We start from the raw sequence: 16,208 nt of genomic DNA, 5'->3' as shown, positions 1-16,208 counted from the left end.
CACCTACTTTGAGGGCGGTGCCGAACACTAGCACCTGGGGCATTCTGTGGATCCTGACCCTCAGGTCGGGGCTGGCTCGGGCCGAGAGCCCTGGCAGTGGCTCGAAGACTACCCTCTGCTGCGGCAGGAGCAGGTGTGGGGGCAGCACGCCCACCAGCTCCACCCATTGCTCCACGCCCGGCTCGTAATGGGGCGACGGCTGCTCTGGACTGCCTAGCTGCGAGGCCTGGCCGCAGCACGCTGGCCCGGGCCCGGGAGGCCGGGGCGGCGGCTCCGGCGGCGGCGTGGGCCGGGGTTCTCGCTGCTCTGCCTTCCTAGCGGGAAACTGACTGCCTGAGCTCTGGAGGACAAACAGAGACACTGGGGGGTCACCGGGCTGTGCACACGGGGCCACCCGGATGAAGATTCCCCACCTGATGTCTTATTAGGGAAGGGAGGAATGGACAGGGAAGTATCAGAAAGAAGTGGGATTTAAATCCAGACCTCTCTTAACAAGACCCGTGTCCTGACCGGTCAGGTGCTGGGATGGGGAGGATTCAGGATGGAATCAGCTGCACAGGGCCAGAGTAAAGCCTGACCTGTGCAGGGTTTCAACCCTCAAGGGTTCCCCCACTGTCTCCACCCTTCAGAGCCTCCACGTGACTCCATTCCTCCCTCGGAATTTGGTGCCTATACCCCCAGCCACAGCCCAGGGCCAGTATGATTGCCCCTGACATAGAGAGATGAGACACGCACCTCTTGAGCAACGTGAACTGGCTGCAGGTTCTGCACGGTCAGCTGCTGCACTGGGCCAGCTTTGGTCTGTGGAGTGGCCTGGACTACTGATCTCTGAGAAAGAAGAGGCAAGTCGACTATGGTAACCATGGCAACCAGGGCAGCAAGTCTCAAGCATGCTTGGGAACTTCAGAACAGCCCTCTAGGGGAAAGGCTGCCATTTCCCTAGATGGAAGGCAGTCTTTCTGTGTGTGGTCCAGAAACACAAGCCATCCAGGTTTCTTACTGCCTGACTCTTGGCTATGTGGAGGTTCAGAGAGATTCTAACCCAAGAAGGGAAGTATCTGTGACTTCTTTGGGTTGGGTGGTTTCTGTTCCTTCTAGGGAAGAATCTATCTAAGGCTTTGGCCTATTAGAGATTTTTCAGCCTGGTACTGGGAAACTTGGGGCCTTATACAGGCTAGGCAAGCTTTCTACCACTGAGCTATAATCCCCAACCCTCTTTTTCATTTTTTTTTTTTTTTTTTTAATCTGAATCAGTGTCTGACTATAGGCCCAATTGGTCTTGAAGTTGAGATCTCCTGGCCTGAGACTATGTGGGCACACAAAACCTGCCTCATCTTGTTTTTGTTTTGTTTTTTTGTTTTTGAGAGGCCAGGAGCCCCAAAAGTTAAGCAGTTAACAAGGATATACAAGACCACCCATGCCTCTTGGTCTGCTCAGGTCACTTTTGCTGGCACTGGGAAATTTGGCCTCCTCTGCAAGGTTGGGCACATCCTGAGAATGGTAGATTTGACAGATGGCTCAGTGGTTAAGAGAATTGACTGCTCTTCCCGAGGACCTGGGTTCAATTCCTAGCACCCACATGGCAGCTTACAACTTCCTTTAACTTCATGTCTAGGTACACAGACATACATACATGCAAGCAAAACACCCATACACATTAAAAAAATAAAAATAAAAACCTGAGACCTCACCTTGACACCTCAGGAATAAGCAAGGACTTGGCCTTGGTACCACTCCTCCCCAGCAAACTGACCTAAAAAGGCCAATGTATGTTCTTGCCCTTTGGTTTTACTGAACCGAGATGGAACCCCGGGCCTTGGCATGATGGGCAAGTGCTCCACCCAAATCACCCCCAGTCATTTCAAGGTGGGTTTTCTTTTCTTTCTTTTTCTTTGTGTTGCATGAGTGTAGAAGTCAGAGGACAACTTGTGGGAGCTGAATGTCCTACTGTCATGCAGGGCTCAGGGATGGAATTCAGGCCATTAGACTTGGTGGCCAGGGTCCTCTACCACTGAGCCATCTCCCTGGCCTACCAACATGAGTTTTCAAAGCCAGAATGTGCCCTCTGAGGTCCTTCTACGAGTGTCACAACCAGGGACACTGAATCTAGATGGAGGCAGAGGCTCCTGTCATATGCCCACATGGCAGGCTGGAGCTGGACCTCATATGCTTGGCTCTAACAGATCAGGGACAAAGAAGTAAGTGGCTACTTGGCCTATACCCCTGGCCCTAGCTACTGCCCGCCCTGGCCAGGCACCTCTTGGGTGACAGGGACACTTTGCTGGACGCTGTGGACCTGTAGTTGCTGCACAGTGCCTGCAGGAGCCCCAGCGGTCTTGCTGGTGGAGTTGTTGGCCTGCACTGGTGACCTCTATAAGAGAACAAATAGGGACAATGTCAGGGCCAGCTTGGGTTGTATTGGGGCACCTGGGCCCTGACAAACAAGCCTGAGAAGGCCTCTTTAGAGAGGGTGGAATGTCCCACAGAAGCCATAAGCACTGCTCTGCAGGCAGTGGCTTCAGGGTGTCCAAGCCTCCCGTGAGGGCTAGAGGCCACTTGTGGCTCCCATAATCAGAACAGCTGCAGCAAAGGTGAGAAAGAGTAGGCTTACACCGATTAGGCTCTCCTTCAATGCAGCAGTAACAAAAGTGACATCTACCTTCACTCTGCTGCCCCACAATTTGCTGCAAAGGGTGCTTCTGGTCCCCACTTCCCAGTGGAAATGGATGGGAGAAGGTTCCAGGACTGCACAGGTGGGTGGGCTTTTGTTTGCTCTGGGACATGCTGCACTAGGGTGGACAACAATTCTGATGAGAGGGAGCAAATGGATGGTGGATTTCACCAGTTCTTTCCAAGATAGGGTCTCAGTATAAAACCTGTTATGAAACTCTCCTGCTTCAGCCTCCTGAATGCAGGTATGTGTTAACACAGAAAATACTAGCTGCAAGGCTGGAAGACCTGCCCACAGACTCAGCTAAACCTGGCATCTGCCCTGTATTCTTTTTTCTTTTTTTAGGTTTTGCTTTGTTTTGTTTTGTTTTGGAGATAGGGTCTCACTATATACTAGATCCAGGCTGTCCTGGAACTAGCTCTGTAGATCAGGCTGGCCTCAAATAGAGATCTGCCTGCCTCTGCCTCCTGAGTGCTGGGATTAAAGGTGTATGCCACCATAGCCAGCCTGGCTCTGCACTTTTAATCTGTGCATAGGACTACGTACAGCCTGTGGCCTCCACATCCTTACTACTGGTGTGTGTGTGTGTGTGTGTGTGTGTGTGTGTGTGTGTGTGTATTCCAAGGCTCCCATGAAAGGCTTCTATCTGCCCTGAAGGTAGAAGAGGAGAATCCTTCTTCTTCTGGACTACAGCTTGCTCAACCTCAGCTCAGCTGCAGGGACAGGCATTGACTAGATAATCCTACCCAGGGTCCATGGAGTAGGGGTGCTAGGACACACTCAGGAGCTGCAAGTGAACTCAGGGCAAGAGAGCTTCAAGAAAGGTCAGGTATAGAGACACACCTGCAACCCAGAACTCAGGACCAAAACAGGGGGATCAAAAGTGAGGGGTCAACCTGCTCTACATAGGAGTTTGATATTAGCCTGAATAACACTGTGAGACCCTGTCTCAAAAGTAGGTGGGGGGAGCAGATACACTATTTGGCAAATATGGGGTACATGGCTGGAACAAGGAAAGACAATGGAAAGATGTCAATGTGTAACACCTACCTCAGGGGCTGAGTGCACCTGCTGGGCACTGTGTACCGTCAGGGAGACCTGGCCACCCTTTGTGCCCTGCGCTGTGCTCTGCACCACCAGGTGCTGTGTGGGGAGAGCCTGGAGTAAGGAGAAAAAGCAGCATGGTCAGGATCCCCAGCCACAATGTTTTCTTCTTCTTTTTCTTTTTCTTCTTCTTCTTCTTTTTCTTCTTCTTCTTTTTGGTTTTTCAACAGGGTTTCTCTATGGCTTTGGAGGTTGTCCTGGAACTTGCTTTGTAGACCAGGCTGGCTTTGAACTCACAGAGAGATTCTCCTGCCTCTGCTTTCCAAGTGCTGGGATTGAAGGCCTGAGCCACCAACGACAGGCAACCACAGTGTTTTCCTGTGCTAGGAATGGAATCTGGACCTCACAGACGAGCCACCACTGAGCTTCCTTCTACTCCCCATCAATCTCACTGAGCACCTATGCACTAGGAACATCCTAGGCACTCCATGCCTGCCAGCCCAAGAACTGCCCTACATCCAAACACAGCAGAGTGATGGCTCTACTCAGCTCAAGGTTGATGAAGGGCTTTTTGAGCACTGAAACTAAACAGCAAAACTAGAGTTGGCTCCTGGCTCAAAAGGCATGTGGAATGTGTTCTAGAGCCCAGTGTGGAGTACATACCTGTAATCCTAAATCAGGAGTTCAAGGTTATACTCCAGAGTTCCAGGCCACATGAGATACTATCTCAAAAGACCCCTTTTCAAAAAAAACAAAACAAAACAAAACAAAAACACATTCTTGTCCTTAACAGTCTGCTAGTATTGGGCTGGGGTGTGGCTTGGTGGTAGAGCCTATGTTTAATATGCCCCAATCAATGCAGGGAATCCAGCCTCGGCATTCTAGCAGTCGAAATATGAGCTGACAAACTATAAATGGTCCAAGGCACCAGACTGTGGTCTTTCACTTCAAGAAGCTGGGGTTGGACCCAGACTATCTGCTGTCAATCCTCCCCAGCCCTCAGTACAAGCACCATCACTCCTGAGGCTGCTTGGACATGAGCACCTAGGGTATTTGATCTTGCCCAAAGCTAGGAGCTGGGGCAGCCTATGGGTGAGGCTCATGTATGGAGACAGGTAGGCAGCAGGGAACTGGTTCTCTGCCCCAAGGGAGGCTGGAGCAGGAGCCTTACCTGCTGTGGCACCTGGATGTTGGTAAGCTGCAGAGGTGACACGTGGCCTGGCTTGGCCTGCACACTCGCCTGGACCAGCAGCCGCTATGAAGGCAGAAGAGAGAAGGGTGGCTGCTGCCATATGATAAGATAGATAAACAGATGCTCATGGCAGGAAGATGAAGAGAACCCCCTCCCCCCGGCGAAGGCCACATCCTACCTGCTGGCTGCCCTGCACTTGCTGTACCACCTGGGTAGGAACACCGGTCTGGCTTGCTGTGGAACTGGGGCTCGCCTCTGACACAGTCTCACTAGCCCGCATGGCACCTTCTGTGGGAAGAGGTTGGCAGGTCAGCTCTGCTTGATGCCTCTGCCTCTCTACTCCAAGAGTGAGCCCATCAGCAGAGGGCAATGCACCCTTAATGAGACCTAGCTGTTCCAAGTCCTGCCTGGCTTTCTAGCATCTATCAGACGTACATGACAGAATGAGATGAAGACCCAGAAGATCCAGGGTCCTTGACATCTGGAGTTTTCCACAAAAACAGAAATATGGATATGGATAGGCAGTCTGCAGACCTCTCTCCCCTTGGCTCCTGACAGCTCACGAGGGACTAAGGTGCTGGGCTTCTCCTGGCTTCTTAACAAACACAGGTGGCCAAAAGTGCCCCTGGACCTTTCTCTCATACCTGAGCAAAGAGGAGGCAACAAGGGGCTTGGAGCCCAAAGCACAGGTACTTACGTTGGCAGGCAGCCAAGAAGAGATAGTCATAGAACATGGTGCCCTGCCTGTCCCCAACCCTGCTGTCCAGCTGTCCCAGGTGACCAGCAGTATGAGAGCAGCAGAACATGCAGGTGGCTTTATACCTCCAACTTTGGGGAGCTAATCCCTGCCATGAGCTCAGAACTCCTTCATGCCCTCTTAGATAAACAATCTGCTTCACGAAGGCTACCAAGGCTACCGAGGGGGCTGGGACAGAGCCAGAGGAAGGCTGGTACCCAGGGATGCTATCAGTCAGATGCAGGTCATGTTTCATACACATATTGCTAAGTGATTCATGGAGGAGCAGGGAGGTGGAGAGGGATGGTGCCTCTAAGACACACTGGCTAAGAGATTCTTGCCCAAGCTGGGATGTCATCTGGCCCATCTCCTACATGTAGCCTAGCTTGTTCCTCAGCAGATTAGAGGCCAAAGTCAGGTGCTGTGTCCATGTGCCTGTTCTTGTCTCTAGTACAGCTTAAAGGGACCATAGCCCAGGCCCACCTTCCTGGGATCTGGCAGTGGGAAAGGGGTTGGAGTCCAGAGAGGTTACCCAACCTCCCAGAGCTGAAGGGCTACATGGCAAAAAGGGGTTATCTAAGGGAGAGCAGTGGACACTGATACTGTTTCTGGTATACCAGGTGCTGCTCTAGGGGGTTATGGACCCTTGGAGCTAGACTTGCCTGTCTCACTCATTTGCAGGTGGCAGAGACTTTTTAATCATCCAGCTGGGGGTGGGAGCTGCTGGCCTGTGCCCTAGGACTCTCTGAATGCCCATATTGCCCAACCCCACACACCAATCCCAAGTTGCTAGTCTTATTAGGCAGGATCACAGACTGGCTCAGGAAGCTGGGGCCCTCAAAGACACTTCAAGGTTGAGGTTTCTATACTAGGGCTCAGCTTCTAAAAGGAACACAGGAAAGGGACCTGGTGAGGCCAGGAGACTGGCCCAGTCTGCCTAAGAGCATCCAATTATGCACCAGATATGGCCAGATTGTGGGAAGGTTGTCAGGGGAGACATCCTGTGGCTCTTCCCAGGCCTATCTGGGTGGCTACACCAATTCTAAATAGTAATAATTAGGTTTTGCTGGAATCTTCCCTCAAAAATGCTTTAGGCTTCTCTGTGCCTCTGAGATGGCCCTCTCTGGGAGAAATCCAAGCTTATTTAGAGTCACAGGCTCTTCTCCCCAACTCCCATACCTGGGCTGTCTGGAGTAAAGGGAGTCAGGATTTGCTGTGGCTCAGGGTGGGAAGCCACACAGGACATCCACCCTAGTCCCTTGAAAGATCTAGACCCATTGCAGCTGCCACACCTGGGGACTGCTCCAGGCAGGCATCTATCCCAGAAACAATCCTGTCATCATCACCTGCCTTGGGGTGGCCCTTAAGGCCTCAGACTCTTCCCTACCTATCAACCCTAGGAGGGTAAATGGGCAAGGGCTTCCTAGATGTGTTTTTGAAAGGGGAGCTGGGGGAAAGATAAGGAAAAATGTGGAGTCTAGGGGCAGCTGTGTCTGTTTGCCATCTCTTTTCTGGGCATGTGCCTAAGCAGGGAGGCCCCTGAAAGCTAGGGTTAGGAGGCGGAGCTAATTTCCTGTTTGGACCAGATAGCGCATCTCCTGCATGTGGCCAGTACTTCCTCCAGGGACCTGCGGGTCCCCCCCTCACCCCGTCTACATGTCCACCCCTCAGCTTAGAGAGAGCAAGCTAGCTCTTCAGGAAGCTGAAGGCAGGCTCAGGAGGCTGAACCCTGCCAGTCTCACCAGCCAGGCCCCTCTTCCCTAAGGGTAGATAAACAGATCTATCTGCCTCTCTTCTGCTTGCTCTGGGACAGTATGAACACATAGACAGGGCAAGGTTCTGGGCCCTGCTGTCTAGTTGGGCCTCAGTTTCCCCATCGTCACTGGAGGTGCTGACTGACAAGCAGCACCGTTTCCCTCTTGTGAAGACCTGAGCTGAAGAGGCAGAGAAGCCTGCACGGCTGCAGCACCTCCTGTAGGCTAACCAGTCTGGCCACACCCTCCCAGCCTACAGCCACCTCCCTCCACCTTAAATTCTAGAGGCCTCTCAGGAGGACAGGGATTATGGGTGTGCACTGTCTGACCAGGGAAACCTGAGCTCCCTCCTATTGTCACCAAAGTCACTTTAGGGCAAAGCATGCCAGGCCCAGGCTAGAGGTCTCTTACTTCTACTGTCTGGCTTCTAGGGGCAAGGAGCAGGCCCTCCCTCTGCAGTTCCCTTGCAGGGTTCCTGGTCAGTCCAGATTGCTCTTGGCTCAGGAGCTGGCCTGGGCACCTCCCTGTTCCCCTTCCTTAAGGACTGGCTGGCATGGGCAACCTGGGAAGGGATTAGGAAGACTCCAACACAGAATCTGGGAGGTAGCAGCCTCTCTCTCTTCCTTGTAGGTTTGGGCTCACTCCTGCCAGAGCTCACACAGTGGGATGGCTTCCCCAGGACCACTGTGACAAGCAGGCAATAAGCCACCGTCTGAGCCAGAGATGTGAGCCTGGCACAGTGACACTGTAGACAAGAGCTGCAGACTACCCTTGCATGTGCCTTGCCCTCTGTAGCATGCTGTCTCCCCAGCCAACAGCTAGTGAGCGTGGCATAGGTCTGCTGTGGCCGGGGTCCCTGAAATCCCTCAAGGCAGAGATAGGAAGCATGCAAGCTGTTCTAGGGCCTGGAAAGTGTGCCTATTCCAGACCCTGCTCTGAGACACCAGATGCCTGAAGTGGGAACCTGCAGTGGGCCACCCAAGAGCAATGGGATGCTGGATGGCCTCGACTAGCTGTGCTAGGCCAGCCCTGAATCCACCAGTTATTACACAAAGACCCAGAGATACACCCTGTCCTCAGAAACATCACATGATGATAACTCAAGACAAGGGAAATATGGATGATGAGTGGGAGCAGAGGCAGGGGAGATGGCTTCTGAGGAAGGAACCTGGAGATGACAGGTGGCAGAGGCTGGGTATGCTTGAGGTAGAGGGTGCCAGGGTAAAAGGAGAGGAAGTAGGCTAAGCTGGTGATCTGTCACAGGACAGGAGCCTGGTGAGGCTGAAGCAGTCATGACAGGGCACAGGGCTAGAGGCTGGTAGGCCAGAGACAGGCACCTGGTGCTTATCAGGGAGCCCATAATGTGAAAAGAAAATTCTGAGGCAGGATCTTGATACAGATTCAGGCTAACCTGGAACTCTGAATCCTCTAGCTGCCTCCTCCCCAGTGTATGTATAGGTGTTTGCCACCACTCCTGACGTATGGGGTACTTTTAAAGCTCTTCTGAGGAGAGCACTTCCAACACTGCAAACTCACATGCCTTAGGGGCCTCTCTATGGAATATGGGCCTAAATGACAGCCATGGACAGGTTACTCATGGCTGCTGTGAGAGCAAGGTATGGGAAGTTTAGTGCTGGCCATGGAAACAGTAGAGGTGGAGGATCTGGGTGGGGTAGAGCAGCAAGACTCACATAAGCAGGACAGGAGCAGAGGCTAAGCTGGGCCTGGGAGGAGGGAGACATCTCAGAAGAGGGCCTGCAGGGACAGGATGGAATTTTGAAAGCCATCTGTCAAGCTGGCTTCTGAGACCAATCTGACCTTCAGTATCCATAGCTAGAAAGACTCGTCACAAGATCCTTGGGCTCAGGGCAGAGGCCAGAGTGGAGGCCTCAACAGGAACGTGGGAAGTTTGACACTGTTGGATCTGGTGGTACACACCTGTCATCAACCTCTGAGGAAGCCGAGGCAAACAGATGACCAGGCGAAGGCCAGCCTGGGTTACAGAGTAATTTCAGGACCACTGTTTATTGAGACCCTGTCTCAAAATAAAAAGTAAAAAAAGGGGTAGAGATATAGCTCATTGGTAGAACACTGGCCTAGAGTGTGGAGCTCTGGGTTCAAACCCCAGGACAGGGAAGAAGGGAGGGAATGGGAGCCACCTTGAGGAGATGATTACTGGAGCAGGGGGAGGCCCAGAGGGGTGAGGCAGAGGCCAGGGGGGGTGACAAAGACGGCAGCAGTGAGTGAAGTCTGGGCAGGTGTGCAGGGCAGGGCTGCAGTAGGAGGTGAGTGTGCCAGGCACTGCCTTGAGGCCAAGCATGACAAGAGCCCAGCCGTGCGATGAAGGAGACGCTGGTGGCAGTTGCTGGAACAAGGTCAAAGGTGGCTGAGGGCAGGGAGTGGATGAGGAGGCAGCAATGAGAGAGCTAGTATTTTGAGAATATCAGACTTTAAAAGACGCCAAGAAGCAGGCTGCAGATGTGGGCAGGGCAGGGCAGGCCCGGAGAGCCCTGGTTAACATGCTGTGGATCTGTCTTAGCTGAGGGTCTGGAGAAAGGATCAAGTGTGGCAGGGGTTGCAGGACCCTGCAGGAGAGGCTGGGCCACGTGGATTGCTCCATCTCTGAGGGGTTATAGCTGCAGCCAGGCTACCTGGTCCCACTAAGGTCAGCTGAATGCTCAGGTGTGGCAGAAAGAGAGTGCAGGGTGCACAGGCAAGGACGAAGTATCACCTTGGTCATTGTGTGAGTGCAGCATCTGTCTCCTTCCCCTGCTTCCCAAGAAGGGCCAGGGAAGAGGGACAGAGAATGGCGTGAAGAGGGTCAGAGGATGGGGTGGGGGGGCAAAGGATGGGGACCTGTAATGACACCCTGGAGGGACAAAACAGACTTAGGGCTCTGGGCCAGGATGGGTCACCTTCAGTAGCTGTTTTTTCTCTTGATTCTGGCCACCCTTTTCCCTACTCCCATGCTGTGACATTAGACTTCCTCCATGGTACAAGGGAAATCATGGACACAGGAGCTTGCTTGTCCACCAGGTCCTGCTCTTCCAGAGAAGAGAGGGAACACATCCCAGCCATCCAGACAGTCTCTCTCAAAGACCCCTCTAGGCCAGCCTTCTAAGCACCTCTCACATGTCCCAGACAGAAAAGCCACAATGGTCTCTGTATCAGCAGTGAGACCTAGGCAGAGAGGCGCAGGGCTAGAGGCAGCCTGACTCTTACAGCTGTGTTCAAACTGAATTTCACCATGCCATCCTCTTTTCTAGGAGCATTTTACTTGGGGATAGATAAAAACAGGAACATCCCAGTGGTACACAGAAGCATCTCTGCTTGGCCAGACTCCCTTTACCCAAAGATGCCCCAAATCTCACAGGGAAAGCCCCAGAGGGGATCCCTGCATGCTGAGCTCCCCAAAACTCCTCCCAGAGATTTTCCAAGAGTTCTAGCCACAAATGTGGGTGTGAACTTACCAGAGACGGTGACCACGATATACTGCTGAGCCACAGGGGACGGGGCAGGTGTGGCAGGCTGTGACGGTGCAGGGGCAGCTGGGAGCTCTGCCACATACTGCTTCTGGCTGCCCGGAGGCTGTGTCTGGGGCTGGGGGCTCTGCAGCTCGGTGACATACTGGGGCTGGGGGGTTGCTGCAGCCGGAGGCTGGGGTGCTGTTGGGGGTGGTGGCTGGGGCAGGGCCTGGGGTGGGGCTTGTGGCGGCTGGGATGCTTGTGGGGCTGCCTGTAGCTCAGTAACATAGGACTGTGTTGCCATGCCAACAGTGAATGATAATAAATAAGGCGGTTTTCCTCTTCCTTGAGAAGAAAAGGGGGGGGGGGAGAGAAACAAAAAAAAAAGGAAAAAAAAAAAAAAAAAAGAATTAATCTAGCAGCAGAGGAAAACAGGACCAGCTCCCAACTCCCTGGAGATGTCTTTGGGCTCACCACTAACTTGATTAAATCCCTGGCTGGATACAATGGACCATCCCTGCAGGGGACCTGGGAGTAGACAGAGACAGGATTCCCCACCCTCATCCTGAGCTGTGATGTGGCTCTTGCCCTCCACCCCCTGCACCTGAGCATGCCCACAGTGCCTCGGGTTATACCTGAGCAACCCTCCAGACTGCAAGTGGCTCTGTGTTCCTCTCCACAAATGGTGTGATTGTCACTTGGGTCAGGCTTAGGAATGGCAGTGGCCTCTAGGGCACCTGTGACATTCCTCTAACCATCAAGCACAGTGCACACCTCTCTCCTTTGAGACAGGCTCTCACTATATAGCCCTGGCTGTCCTGGAACTCACTCTATAGACCAGGCTGGTCTTGAACTTGGAGTCGGCCTGCCTCTGCCTCTGGAGTGCTGGGATCTCTCTTCTTTGGTGTCTGGGAATGGGACCCAGGATCTTGGCCACACTAGGCAAGCACTCTACCACTAAGCCATATCCATAGAACTTGGTCTTTTGCATGAATTTGTCACCCTTCTGCCCCAGCCTCAGGAATGACACATGCCACTGTACTACCTTCAAGTGAGTGTCTCCTAGGCCTCTTGCCACACATGCACATTACAGATGAACCAAGCTGACAACCAACACCAACCATTATACATTCCATTTTAGGTTTGCAGCCACTACAGTAGATCTAGACCAAGTATGCCAGGTGAGCTGAGGCTCAGAGAAAGTGTTAGCCCCAGGTCACACAGCAGAGAAGTGTTGCAGGCTTATCTAAACCCTGGGACCCCTGGGCAAGTCACAGAGAAAGCAGTCTCTCAGAACCCCATGCCAAGTGGGTGTCCTCATAGCAGGAGGCTGTTCTCAGGCCCTGAGACAGTAATGGATCTCCAAGCTCGGGGCAGGGGTACTTCTGAGGCTGGAGTACAGGTCTTGCAGGCCAGTAGAGCTTTTCTGGCTGGTGCTGGGCCTATCCTAGCATGAGATGGGTTATGCCTTTGGAGGGTGCCCATTCCCAAAACTTCAAGGAGATAATGCAGTCCTCAGCTGCATCCTTGTCCTGCCCTGGAGGTGATTAGCTGTGACCCTGAACTACACAGTACCCAGGCTAGACGCCTGCCAACTGGGGGGCTCTTCGATGCTGACCCTCTGGCACCACTGTGTCACACCATGTCAGCAGGCTGAACTCTATTGCAGGGTGACCTAGTGTGAGATGTCCAAGGGGAAGGCTGGGAGCCAAACCACAGCTACTGCTCAGTAGACGCTGCAGGGCTCACCTGGCAGCCCCAGCCTCAGCACTAAGAACTCATGTATCCTGTCTGTCACTAACTTCACTCAGTCCTGAGCCTAGACCTTAATTACTTCTAACACTCAGTAGACAACACCTTCCCTGTCCTTCCCACCGGAAGTCCTGCTACCTTCCTAAGCCTTAATTAGGATGGCAAAGCCAGGGAGTCAGCCTGAGCACCCGAGGGACCCGCTGACAGTGCAGCCCCAACATGCTCCCCGCTTCCCTGTGCCTGCCTCTCCAGGGATCTAAGCTTCACCCTCGCTTGGATGGGAAACTCAGGAGGCATCTCTAGCAGGCAGTTGAGAAACAAGCCCTGCAACAGAGCCAATGCATAACTTGAACTTGACCACTCCCAGCTGGGTAGCTTCACGGGAGCTCCTCCACTGTCTCCCTGTGGAATGGAGGGAGCAGTAGCCTAGGGCTGACCTGTGGAGACGCTTGCACAACCCATGTACAAGGCCCTGGGTTCTACCCTTAACAGCACCTCCATCCCCCAAAAAAAGAAGAGAGAGAGAAAGAACGGATGGCTGAGAAAGCACTAAACATCTATAACAGTCCCAGAGACAAAAGTGATCCCAAGGAAGAGGGCTTCCGCCACCTCTCGTATGTGTGTGAGACAGCCAGTGTACTCCTGGGACTACCTGGTGCTGGGCCATCTTGTACAGGGCCCAAGCAGGACATGGAACAGCTGCCAGCCTCAATGCCACCCATCCCACCTCTGACAAGGACTTAGGCATCAAGACAAGTTTGCCCATCAGGGAGGAAGGAGGCCCCAGTCCCCCACACACACAGAGGGCAGCACATCTTCCACAAACCCTCTTATCACTGTCATTTTGTTTGTTTTTGTTTTGTTTTTTGAGACAGGATTTCTTTGTGTAGCTTTGGAGCCTATCCTGGAACTAGCTCTTATAAACCAGGCTAGTCTCACAGAGATCTGCCTGCCTCTGCCTCCCAAGTCCTGGGATTAAATGCAAGTGCCACCACCGTCTGGCTTCTTGTCATTGTTAAGGGGTTGCATCCGCACCAACTTGGCTCAGAGTTTGTAGCCATCAGCATCTCCCCCATGTGAACCTTTTCCTTAACATGTTATTGACTGTTCTGTGCCTTAGTTTACCCATCTGTGACCTGGATTCACAGGATCACTGTAAAAATTCACTGTGATCACCTTAGCAGCCAGTCAGTACCATGGATAGCAAGAGCTATGACTACCATTCATTCACAGCTATGCATGCACTTCAAAGACAGCCCCTGGGGAGGTGGCTAACATACAGATCCCTGGGTTCCCCAAATATATTTTAGTCAGTCCCCCAGAACACCCCCCAGAAATCCAAGACCACCTACCCTAGCCCAGGCTGCCACAAAACCAACTACTCTCTGACAGGAAAGGGCCCTAACTGAGCAAAGTCAAGCCTGGGGCTCTCTACAGGGGGATGGATCACACATGTAGGTGTGGCATGCATATGTCCATGCACTTGAGCATATGACCCTTGTTTCCTGGAAGGTAATACATGGACATAGGGGCCTGCAGAAAGCTCACATGCTCTCTCTCTGTCAATGATCTGCTGAACCAATCTCTAACACAACATGATCTTCAAAGCCAACTGCTAAGTTTCTGGTGAGTGTTTGAATCCATCCTTTGAGATGAGCAGCTATGTTTGGTTCTGTGGGCAGACGGTAACTGTTGGAACCCACCTGACTCTGCCAATGCAGTGTCACAGAGCAACAGGTGAGCAAGAAAACCAGCTGGAAACACAGACCTGAATTTTGTGATTTTTCATGACATGAAATTTATAAAATATTCATATTACAAACTAATTTTTGACCTTTTCCAATCATCCCAAGCTGTAAAAAGCATTAGCTGTCACCCACACGGAGACAGAAAAGCTGGAGGTACCAGGCCATAGAGACAAGCCCAGGCTCTGTATTGCATCCTATCACCAAACACAGTCAGCAGGCTACAGCTGGCAGATCCAGGTCACAAATACCAGATTCTAGAACCAAATGGTTTACAAGAGAGGGAGAGAAGATCTGCTCTACTCAGCTCATCTGTAGAACAGCTTCAGCAACGGATCTGGAAGGAAGTGGGAAAGTCCAGTGCAATGGAGCACCTCGCCTTTGGCCTCCTTGTCTGATTCATTTTTGTCAGTCCTCTGACAGCATTCTGTCCGGCTACTTCTCCTTTAGGCAACTTTGATTCTCTGTCTTTACATGGGCCCTGAAGCACCTGTCCTCAGGGCTGTCTGCACATGCTACAGAGTCTTTGAGCACTGGCTCTCAGTCTACTAATGCTCCCGACCTTGTTGCCTCAGGGCCTTTGCACCTCCCTCCCCCCACTTGCACTTACTTCTGACTCTGTCCCAAGGGTAGCTCAGGCCACCCTGGTCACCGGGTGTCCCTCCCCCAATACTCTGAAGCACACACTTACTTTAATATTCTTGCCGCGCTAACCATTGCTTTATTCCTCATTTCCTCTTCCCTCCTGAACTGGAAAGGTAAACTCCATAAGGGTCCCCTTTCATCCCCAGCTCCTCTAGAACCCTGATGGGCATATACTTAAAGTTTCACTTTTGTTGTTGCTGGTTTCTTTTTTGTGGTGTTAGAGATGGAAACAGGGTCTTACACACACCAGGCAGGTGCTCTACATTGAGTCCCAAGTCCCCAGGGGACTCCGCTGTCACGGTGCTTTGGGCATAGTATATGCAGCTGAATGAAGATGGTGCTGGTGAGCATGGAAGGTGGGCTGGGGGGAATCCACTGACTGCTGAGATTCTGGGTGGAGGTTACAGCCTCTGCAGTAGCAGGCTGACCCTGGTGGACTGCCATCCCTCCTGGTACACAACAGGACCTACATACATGAGACCTTCCCTAGTTCAGGGCTAACGAGGAAGAGGGTGAGTTCCTGTTCAAAAAACACTCTTCCTACCTCCCCCGCAGTGCTGCTCAGCCCTCCAGAGCTGGCAGCTGAGTCAAGCTCTCCACCCAGAAACAAATGCCACTCAGGAGCAAGCAGAGCGGGCAACATTTCTCCACAGAAAGTGGAGCTCTAAGACTGGCCTGGTGGCACAGACCTGTCATCTCAGCTACTCAGGAAGCTAAGCAAGGAAGCTCACAAGTTCAATGCCAGCCTGAACAACCTAGCAAGGCCATGTCTTAAAGCAAACAAACAAAAAACATAAAATGGGCCATTAAGATGATGTAGTATATTAAGGCAGCTGCTACTACCCCAATGACAAGTTCAAACCCATGGGCCTACCTGGCAGAAGGACAGAGCCCACTCCCACTAGCTGACCTCTGACCTCCACATGCATGCTGCCACACATGTGTGCTCATGTACACACATACACACAAAATAAATCAATAAAATGTAAACATTTACAGTTTTTAAAAAATAAAAATGCAGGGCTGGGTGTGTGGCTCAGTGCAGAGCAATTGCCCAATTTGAGGTATGCCTTGGGTTCAATCCCCAGAAGAGAAAAACAGCAGCAGTCCTGCTTCCCAGCTGCCTATGGTCAACTCATACCCACAGCCTTCTCTCTCATACAAAACGATAAAAATGAAACACCAGCTAATTCTGAGGGCAGGCA

The 16,208-nt window shown here is 52.3% G+C and overlaps 1 protein-coding gene across 9 annotated transcripts in view; it reads right to left on the bottom strand.

The window, feature by feature from the left end:
* Positions 1–16,208, bottom strand: part of Rfx1 (regulatory factor X1) — a 31,423-nt gene that overhangs the window by 12,974 nt on the left and 2,241 nt on the right. For 3 of the 9 annotated variants that reach the window (XM_051194945.1, XM_051194944.1, XM_051194943.1), the window contains 7 exons: positions 10,868–11,206; positions 5,086–5,195; positions 4,887–4,970; positions 3,722–3,829; positions 2,258–2,371; positions 736–828; positions 8–340 (listed from right to left, as the gene is read on the bottom strand). In XM_051194945.1, the coding sequence (XP_051050902.1) occupies positions 8–340; positions 736–828; positions 2,258–2,371; positions 3,722–3,829; positions 4,887–4,970; positions 5,086–5,195; positions 10,868–11,165 (1,140 nt within the window). In that variant the 5' untranslated portion in view covers positions 11,166–11,206. The remainder of the gene's footprint in view (positions 1–7; positions 341–735; positions 829–2,257; positions 2,372–3,721; positions 3,830–4,886; positions 4,971–5,085; positions 5,196–10,867; positions 11,207–16,208) is intronic. The other 6 variants (XM_051194946.1, XM_051194950.1, XM_051194947.1 and 3 more) reach the window with 6 other exon arrangements.

Source organism: Phodopus roborovskii, unplaced genomic scaffold (genome assembly GCF_943737965.1).
Source record: "Phodopus roborovskii unplaced genomic scaffold, PHOROB, whole genome shotgun sequence".
Classification (NCBI taxonomy): domain Eukaryota; kingdom Metazoa; phylum Chordata; class Mammalia; order Rodentia; family Cricetidae; genus Phodopus; species Phodopus roborovskii.
Note: the sequence above shows the minus strand (reverse complement) of the source record. Positions and strands in the feature narration are given on the sequence as shown.